Below are 10,673 nucleotides of genomic sequence, written 5' to 3'. Positions count from 1 at the left end.
ACACTTTTCACCGAAACTCTTCAGTGCCACCCTTGAGAACATCATGTGATGACTGGAGTGGGAAGGAATGGGAGTGAAGATAGATAGTCAGCAAGTACGCCACCTCTGCTTCGCTGATGACGTCATTCTCATAATGCCAAACATTAGTCAAGGAGCACAACTGCTGGCCAACTTCAACTGCGAGTGTGGAAAGGTCGGACTACAGCTGAATCTCAGCAAAACAATGTTCATGAAAAATGAACTAGTCCCTGACATTCCATTTGCTCTCAATGGAACGAACATCTCTGAATGCAGCATCTATATGTACCTGGGTCGAGGTACATGAGGAACGACTTGGCGTCAGAACTGCGCAGGAGGAAAAGAGCAGAGTGGAACACGTTCAAGAGTGTCAAAGAAGTGGTTAATAGGACAAAGAACCTTGACTTTGGGCACATCTTTTAGACTCCACCATTCTTCCTGTATTAACATACGCCTCAGAGACCTGGGCCCTATGCAAACAGAATGAGAACGCAATTCAGGTATCCCAAAGAGGAATCCAAAGAGCTATGCTCTCACTCAAGTGAGAGAAGAAATCTGAAGTTCTGACCTCCATGGATGGTCAAGAATCAGGGACACTATCTCATTTGCCAAGGAATCAAAAATCAGATGGGCTAGACATGTAATGCGATTCAGAGATGACCGCTGGACTAGAGCTATTATCAGCTGGATTCCATGGGACATCAAAAGACCGCGTGGCTGCCCACCAACGAGATGATCAGACTTCTTCATCAAAACCCTGAATGAACAATTTGAGGCTCTTCCTATTCCTGGAGTGAGCAGATATTATTGGGCTACACTAGCTGGAGACAGGGACAAATGGAGACGTTACTGGTGCCTGCTTGAGCAAATCGAAGATCAATGGGATGACAAGTGACAAGGGATACAAATGATTCAAAATATATAAATAATCCTTACCAATATGGAGGCAGGCAATATGGATGACCTTTGGGAGCTGACAGAGTAAAGTTGCATACTGGATCTAATGTTGACTTGGAATTTGAGCAAGTAAGAGAATTAACCCAGTGGACAGGTTATATGGTTCAAACAACATTTCAGATCAAGCAAAAGATTGATACACTTAAGTTGTTATGATGCTGACATTTAGAATACACTTAATCATGCTTTGTTTTGGAGCCTATATTCTTCCTTGAACATATATCCTGCTTGCCATGTCTCTAAAACTCTTTGCTTGCTTGATTTTCCCCTCTGGAGAAGTTCTTGCTCTCATTTGCAAGTATAGCCCCTCTCTTTATCTCCCATCACATCTTTCAAAAAAATTTGTTCAATAAAAATTATACTGCTTCACAAAAACAAAACATACTTAATCATTTAATATATAATTAGGAAAAGAAATTATTTTAGAATAACCTATGACCTTAAAATTCTTACATGCTAACATGAACAAAAGTTACTAGTAGGGAAGTCAAATATAAATTAGTGACCAAAGCTATAGTTTAGCTTCGTGGTAGAGCACTTTTCTCACATATCTAAGACCCTGGATTTTATCCCAATTTATTCCAAAAATAAAAAAGAAAGAAAATATGAAAGATAAGGAAAAAGACAAGGAGGATATCTAAACATAATAAAATAGACCACAAAAATCATAAACAAAATCAGACAAATGAGCATGTTGAAAATTTTGAACTCTTATTTTTCATTTTCATTTTAGTTTTATCATTGTTGTACAGCATTCATTATTATTGAGTACATTAGTTGTGGGTATTTTAGTTGTTGAATGTTTTGGTTTTATAAATTATGTTGCTATGAACATAAAAGTGAAAAAATAATTGTTTTCATATCCTTCAGGTATATGTCTAGGAGTGGTGTTGCTTGGTCTTATGCAATTTCCATGTCTCTCTATCTTTGCCAACACTTGTGGTTTGTTATTGATTTTGACAGTGGGCTTTTCTCACAAATATGAGATGACATGTAATTGTGGATTTGAATTTCATTTCCCTAATAATAACTGATGTTGAACATTTATTTCGTGTGTCTACGGGCTGTTTGCACATCTTATTTGAAGAATTATCTATTTAAAACTTTTACTCATTCTAAAATGTGGTTGTTTGCTTTTCTGTGATTGAGTTGTGTAAGATTTTGTATATTTTGTAATAACCTCTTATTAGATTTGTTAAACAAAGCACCTTATACACTGGACTTAGTGCCAATCTTGCTCATCTGGGGCAACCCTGAGTGGGGGCAGGTGAGTTCCCCCTCTGTGTCCCAACAGAGCCCTTGCAGCTTGAAAACCTCTAAAACTCAGTTCCTTCATGCTCACGACCAATCTCCACAGGCTTGGATGAGCCTCATACATTAGTGAATCTGCTGAAAAACCCAGTTATCTCTGGGCTCACATAGAGTGGGGAATGGGCAACAGCCCTGCATCTCCATGCCGCTGGCGCCATATCATCTCATTAATGACTATGATGCAGAGATTCACAAATAAATCTCTTGGAAGAGGGCAACATGAGAGCAATATGTCACAGAGATGCTTCTGGACCTCAAAGACAGCATTCAGTTAAAAAATAATAATAAATTAACCTAGGCCACACAATACTTCATACCCTACGTCACTGATGTACCAAGTATAGCACACTACATTTGATGGGGTGTAAAGTTGAAGGCAACCAACTTGGGGAGGGAAAAAACCTACATATTTATATATATATGCACACAAGACTCAACATTTAACAACATGTTAGTAAGCTCTTATACAAGGGCTTAATGGCTCCAGGGTGAAATAGAACAATCTTCAAACACTTTTCTTCAAGGAAATGTTTTTGGATAATATTTTTTGGATTATTCATAATACGCAATACAAAATAAATTATGTAGGTCCTGCTTTGGGAGTAGGGTTTGGAAGTTGGGGTGGAAACATTAGAAATAAGGTGGGAAGGGGTAGTGGTGAGTAGGATTGGTGTTGGAATATTAAGTGTAATAAATTATTGTGAACAATTTTATAATATTAAAATAAAATTTAAAAATACCATATATAGAACATAGAAATATAAAGAGATTTTAATTCTTGACAATTTAGTCTAATATCCTCAGAGGTATCAAGATATTATTAGGCTATAATAATGTAAGCACATTTATACACACTTATAAACACCTTAGAATCAATGGTATATACTTAAAGCTTAAATAATAATCAAGAATATTTAGAAGATAAATATGAAAGCCTTGACATTTTTCAGTCACAGGAAAAGGGTGAATTTTAAATAAATATTTTTTAGATAATTTGAAGAATCTGCTGCCAGTCCTCGTCAATACACTGGCTTGGCTCTTCACACGCTACCTGTCTGAATGCAAGGTTCTGTCCCAATGGAAAATGAGCAGGACCATTCTGTTGTTCAAGAAGGGAGACATTCATGACATAGGCAACTATCACCCAATCTGCCTGTTGTCTGTTGTCTACAAGTTGTTCACTTGAGTCATCCTGAATAGAATAGGCAGAACACAAGATGAAGGACAACCGTCCGAGAAGAAGTTGTTAAGAGAATGAGGAACATCTGGCTTCGGGCACATCATTTTGACTCCACCGTTCTTCCTGCACTAATATACGCCTCAGAGAGAAATTGAAAGAGCTATGCTCGGAGTATCATGTTTCAAGTGAGAGAAGGAATCGGGAGTTCCACAGGACGTCAAAACACCACATGGCCGCCCACCTACTAGATGATCAGACTTCTTAGTCAATATGAATGGCTTGAGGCTCTTCATGTTCCTGGAGCGAGCAGATATCATTGGGCTACACACTAGCACGTGACAGGGATGAATGGAGACATAACTGACGACTGCTCTAGCAGATTGAAGATCAACAGGATGACAAGTGATACAAGTGATAACAAGGGAGGAGACGATGCAAAAATCCTGCACTTTATACACTAATAGCAGACTCTGAAATGTAGAATATGAATGATCCATAGACCTCAGATGCAGAGAATTATAACAGTGAAATCCCAGAGCTTTATTTTTATTCATATATTACACACTGGAAATTGAAGTAGATGGCAAGCTGGAAATACCAAAAGGGTAAAACACAAACAAAAGAAAAAATAAATAAAAACATGAATTGTCTTTAAGTCAAGGGACAAAGAAAAGGACAGTGAAACAATATATAACACACCTAAAGCTTTACCTATTCTGTTTGGCTTGTATCACTTGTCATCTTGTTGATCTTTGATTTGCTGGAGTTAGTTCCAATAATGTCTTCATTCATCCCTGTAACGTGCTAGTGTAGCCCAATGGTATCTGCTCACTCCAGGAATATGAAGAGCCTCAAAACGTCCATTCGGGATTTTGATGAAGTCTGACCATCTTCTAGGTGGGCGGCCACGCAGTCTCTTGACGTCCCGTGGAAGCCAGTCCAGTGGCCATATCTGAATGCATTTCGTGTCCGGCCAATCAGATTTTTGATGCCTTGGCAAAGAAGACAGTGTCCCTGATTCTTGATCGTCAACAGAGGTTGGAACTCTGGATTCCTTCTCTCACTTGAGATAAACATGATACTCCAGGCATGGCTCTTTTAATTCCTCGTTGGATACCTGAATAGCGTTCTCATCCTTTTTTCAGGTATCTGAGGTGTATGTTAATGCAGGAAGAACAGTGGAGTTGGAAAGATGTGCCCGGAGGTGGAGGTTCTTCATTCTTCATCCTCTTAAACACTTATTCACCGCTTTTGAAGGCATTTCACGCTGCAATCTTCCCCCTGCACATTCTGGCACCAAGTAGTTCCTCAAGTTAAGTTCTCGACCCAGGTACACATAACTGCTGCATTCGGAGATATTTGTTCCATTGAGAGCAAATGAAACATCACGGACAAGTTTGTTTTTCATGAACATTGTCTTGGTGACATTCAGCTGTAGTCTGAATTTGTGGTTGAAGTCGGCCAACGTTTTTGCCACTTGGCTAAAGTTTGGTGTTGTTAGAATAATGTCATCAGCGAATCAGAGGTGGTGTAGTTGCCGACTGTATATTTTCACTCCCCTTCCTTGGTCTTGTAGTTGGCAATAGACAGGCGAGCATTGCAAATACTTTTCCTGTCTTCTGCCGCATGGACCAACTCTGCTTCTCTTCTCTCTTTGAGGTCTTCCTTTATGGCTTCTCTGCACAGCTTTGTGAGTTCGGTAGTTAGCTTGTGATTGTCTGAGGCTAGTGCCAAACCACATTGGCAAATGAGGTTTGCCTCATTTCCAAAGACAGGCATCTTTTTGTGGCTTTCTGACTCTCGGGATTCTTTGTGAGGTTATGTGATGTTTGGCTAAATATCACATAATAGAAATATAATTATGAAATAAATTTATGAGAAATTTGTACCAGTCCCATGACAAAAGAGTTTGTGCTTTCATTCTTAATATCCTATAAAGAGCTACCCTAACCTTTATGCTCAGATAATATTAGAAAAGACAAAGTATTTAGACAGGATATTTAAGTTAGTGAAGACCATACATGAGCAGTATGAGGCCTAGGACACTTCAAGAGCTGCAGGTAGGGAAGGCCTAATGAGGAGCTAGAATTCTTAGTCCTGCCATGTGGACTCAATCAGAAATCCTTTTTTCTTGCATGTTAGTAAAGGCACAATGGAGGGATGTGCCCTTAATCTCAAACTTTCAGTAATGAGGCATATTATTCTTTTCTTTCTCTATTTCAAACATGTCAGAAAATTCTGAATTCTGCTAATGCAAAATATTTGAATATAACAGATCCAACACAAAGTATCGCCAAGATACTCAAATTTAAGTAAATCTTTTGTCATAGTGAGATACAGGCTGATCTCAAACTGAATAAGAAAGGATGGCCAAGAGATATGATACTGAGATAACAGAAAGTAAGAATTATCTGAAAAAGGGCTTCAAGTAGCTATAATCCTAGAAATGTATGCTTTAAGAGAAAATATAACACATGAAAAAGTCAGTCTTAGCAAGGAAATGAAAGATTAAAAAAGAAACAAATAGAAACTTCAGAATAGAAAAAAAACATCATAAAATGTCACTGGATGAATTGAACAGCAGACTGGTGAGAATAGAGGAATTGGTGAATTGTAAAATAGAACAATAGCTATCACCCTACCAAAATGACAGAGAGAAAAGAGACTGGATGATCAAAGGCAGGGAACAATTATACAGTTTCATATGATATATTTCAAAAAAGAGAGTCCAAAAATATGCTGAAGTAGTAGTCAAAACTTATTCATATTTGAAAATATTTAACTAGAAAGATTTAATAAGTTTATCAAACAAATAAAATGCATTTCTATGCATTATATTTAATTTTAGATTAGTTTGAAATTTTAATAAATAAAATTGATCTTTTCTATCCCCAGATAGTTTTCTCCAATGGAAAACATCTTGAAAAATTGTAGGTCAATACCACAGCCAGGATATCGACATTATAGTTAACGTACAAAGCATTTCCAACAATATAAGGATCCCTCATGTTCTCTTTTATAGCAACGCTTAGCTCCTTCTCGCTCACCCTTATTCCCTGGCAACTACTAATATTTTTCCAAAGTATCTATTTCATTTCAAGAATTTTATAAGATAAAATCAAACAGCAAATAACTTTTTGGAATTGCCTTTTCTCACTCAGCTTAGTTATCTAGAGAGTCATCTGGGACAGGCTGATGTATGTACAGCAAAACCTTTATTGCTGAGTAGTGTTCCATTCAAGGATGTCTGTGTTATTTCCAATTTTTGTCTATTATGAGTGAAATATTTTACACATTAAGAGTGTGGTCAGTTTTAAGATCAATTCCCCTCAGATATGCTGTCCTCAGTCTTCTGTGGTGCAGGACATCACCTCACACCCCAGGATAGCTGGCTGCTGTCATGATTCCACAGTGGTTGTCTTGATCTTGGGCATTTTCACATAACCATTCCAGTCCCATTCTGGACCCCAGCTGTTCTTGATAAGCCAATATTTATTTGAGTTTGCATCTGTTCCTTCATAGCCATCGCCCACAACCAGCACGTCATGATCCAGGTCTTTACTGCTGCAGTCTGGGTTATGATAGATACCTGGATGGTAGAACTGGAAGGATGAATGATGGGCATCAATAGCGACAGAGACAGGCCTTACAGTCGCCACTGTGAGCACAGTCTCCTTCTCCTTGCCAGGAACAACCACGAAGCCAGTGTCATTGGCAACGGAAATCTCAGGCTTGCAATTGCATGAACCTGTGTCTGTCCCGAGGTATGGATAGGACTCCTCGGAATTCAGGCCTCTGTTATCCTTAACATACTGAAAAGCATTGTCCATGAGTCTTCCATTGCAGCCGATATTGTCCTGAGCTCTAGAACCGTTCACCAGGTTCTGTTCACTCCATGAAACAAGTTTGCCAGTTTTCTGGAACATCTGTCCTTCAAGGGAACCAGTTGCACTGAAGGCCCAGCAAGAACCACACTGACCCTGGTACTTCAAAGGAGTCACATGGAACTTTGTCACACCAATCTGCACACTTGAGGGGACGATGCACAATCAACGCATGGAATGTTTTCGTAGCCTTCTTGTGCTTGTGCCTTTGGACATTTTGACAACAAAATTGACCACATCATATTCAATCATTGGTTTTGCCTGACTGTTTTTCTTTGTCCCCAAATGGGATCAGACCACCGTCTCCTTCATGCGAAATTCTACTTCACAGTTCAGGGGGAAAGGGCTGCAAAGTTTAAGAAGAGAACTCTCAGAATGACCACCAATGGGGAGCTCTTTGGCACTACTGCACCAACATGGGAAGATGCCATCGTTGACAACATCAACAAGGAATATAATCAACTGGTTCAGCACCTCCATGTTTGTGTGAGGAATGCAGAGAGAGAAAGCAACAAAAAGTCGCCTGACTTCAGTAACTCTTGAGGTCATTCGCCAACACATGGTCTGGCGCAAGCTCTAGGCAATCACAAACTAATGTCCGAGCTCACAATACTGTGCAGAAAAGCAATTAAGGAAGACCTCAAAGAGAGAAGAGCAGTAATGTTGGCCGAGGGGGCAGAACCCAGGAAAAGTATTTGCAACACTTGCCTGTCCTTCGCCAACTATAAGAACAAGATGACTGCCATCCGACATCCTGATGGATCTATTACATCTTACGGAAGAGCAATGGAAAAGGTTATTCATGGCTTCTACTCAAATCTCTTTGATAGCCATGTCCACATGCCCAAATACCAAATTCCACAGCATGGGTATGTCGTTCCCACTGTTCTCTCTTCTGAAATTCAACAAGCCATTTTGTCGGTAAAGATGCTCACAGCACCTGGTCCAGACAAGGTCAGACCTGAACACCTGAAGAATCTGCCTCCAGTACTCGTCAGTATATGAGCTCAGCTCTCCACATGCTACCTGTCCAAATTCAATGGAAAACCAGCAGGGCCGTTCTGTTGTACAAGAACGGAGATACCCACAACATAAGCAACTATCGCCCAATCTGCCTGTTGTCGGTCGTCTACAAGTTGTTTACTCGAGTCATCCTGAATAGAATAGGCAGAACACTAGATGAAGGACAACCATCTGAGCAAACCAGGGTCTGAAAAGGATTCAGCACCATCGACCATATCCACACGGTGATCTATCTCATTGAAGTTTTGAGAGAGTTCAAGATGCCGCTCTATCTAACGTCCACCGATTTAAAGAAGGCCTTTGATTCTGTTGAGACTGAAGCAGTTATCAAAGCCCTAGCCAAACAGGGTGTTCAAAGTCAATACATCAGCATCCACTGTGAACTGTATTATGGATTCACCACAAGGATCTCACTATTCTACAAAAAGTTATCATTGATGTAGAGAGGAGTTCAGCAGGATGACACCATTTCACCGAAACTATTCAGTGCCACCCTCAAGAACATCAAGCAACGATTGGAATGGGAAGGAATGGAAGTGAAGATATATGGTCAGCAACTACACCACCTTCACTGATAACATCATTCTCATAACACCAAATATCAGCCAAGCAGCACAAATGCTGGCCAACTTCAACCACGAGTGTGTAAAGGTCAGACTACAGCTGAATCTCATGAAGACAAAGTTCATGAGAAATTGACTAATTTCCGGGGGCTGGAGCAATACCACAGCGGGTAGGACGTTTGCCTTGCACGCGGCCGACCTGGGTTCGATTCCCAGCATCCCATATGGTCCCCTGAGCACCGCCAGGAGTAACCCCTGTGCAATGCCGGGTGTGACCCAAAAAGCAAAAAAAAAAAAAAAGAAACAGACTAATTTCTGATGTTCCATTTGCCCTCAATGGAATGAATAACTCTGAATGCAGCAGTTATGTGTACCTAGTTAGAGAACTCAACATGATAAACGACCTGGCATCTGAACTGCGCAGGAGGAAGAGAGTAGCGTGGAATGCCTTCAAGAGCATAAAAGAAGTGTTTAAGAGGACAAGGAACCTCTGGCTCCGGACACATCTTTTTGACTCCACCGTTCTTCCTGCACAAACATATGCCTCAGAGACCTGGGCCCTGTGCAAACAAGATGAGAACACTATTCGAGTATCCCAAGGAGGAATCAAAAGAGCTATGCTAAGAGTATCACGTCTCACCCAATTGAGAGAAGGAACCCAGAGTTCCGACCTCCTTCAATGATCAAGAATCAGGCATGCTGTCTCGTTTACCAAGGCTTCGAAAATCAGATGTGCTGAACATGTAATGCAATTTAGAGACAACCGCTGGACTAGAGCTGTTACCAACTGGATTCCATGGGATGTCAAAAGACCGTGTGGCCGCCCACCTATGAGATGGTCAGACTTCTTTGCCAAGACCTGGAATGAATGGTTTGAGGCTCTTCGTGTTCCTGGAGCAAGCAGACGCCACTGGGCTATACTAGCATGCAACATGGACGAATGGAGACATTACTGGTACCCTCTCGAACAGATCCATGAACAAAGGGATGACTAGTGATACAAGTGATACAGTGATGAGTGAAATTACTATGAACATGTCAACGCAAGCTATTGTATGTGCAATTTTTCTTATATGTGTGTCCAACAGTGAGTCTTCTGGGGTGTATAGCAAACACATTTTTTTTAAAGAAGCTGCTCACATGTTTCTGAGGTTAATCTCAATTTGTTACATTTTTAACAAGACATCATTGATCTTTTTTTACATATTTGCAACTGTTTTGTACTGCTACTATTTTTACTTTAGTCATATCATAAGTAAAAGTAGGTCTCACTGTGATTTTCATTTGTCTTCAATTGAAAGTTATTTTAGGTTAGTTTCATGACAGTAGATATCATTTAATTTTTATATTTGCCATCTGCATTGCCACATATTTTATGTTTTTTAGTTTGGTGTGTTTATTATAATATAGATTAAAATTTCTCATCCAGGGACCATGTGACCACTGTGGGCCCCTCAGTGGAGTCAGAGGTGAAAATCACATAAATACCCCACCATCACATTTGATGAAGGTTCCAACCACCATCTCCTTCACTGGAAGGAAACAAGTTTGAAAGGGGTCCATGGTTGGAAGATGCTTGATAGACACTGGTTTGGAAACTATGATTATAATGGTTTTAACGTGTATGTTTATAGGGTTGCTTAGAGATTACTCCTGGCTTTGTGCTTAGAGTTTGTGGTCTGCTCCATGAGGTTCATAGTAGGTCATAAGGTATTGGGGTCAAATTGGATTTGGTCA

At 40.0% G+C, this 10,673-nt stretch overlaps 1 protein-coding gene across 1 annotated transcript; it reads right to left on the bottom strand.

The window, feature by feature from the left end:
* Positions 1 to 6,864: 6,864 nt before the first annotated feature.
* LOC101558938 (procathepsin L-like) lies at positions 6,865 to 7,296 on the bottom strand. The gene has a single exon (XM_055123885.1). It carries the CDS (start codon positions 7,294 to 7,296, stop codon positions 6,865 to 6,867), a length of 432 nt encoding a protein of 143 aa, XP_054979860.1.
* Between the last annotated feature and the right edge of the window lie 3,377 nt (positions 7,297 to 10,673).

Source organism: Sorex araneus, chromosome 1 (genome assembly GCF_027595985.1).
Source record: "Sorex araneus isolate mSorAra2 chromosome 1, mSorAra2.pri, whole genome shotgun sequence".
Lineage (NCBI taxonomy): Eukaryota > Metazoa > Chordata > Mammalia > Eulipotyphla > Soricidae > Sorex > Sorex araneus.
The sequence above is the reverse complement of the archived record's forward strand: the minus strand, read 5'-3'. Positions and strand labels throughout refer to the sequence as shown.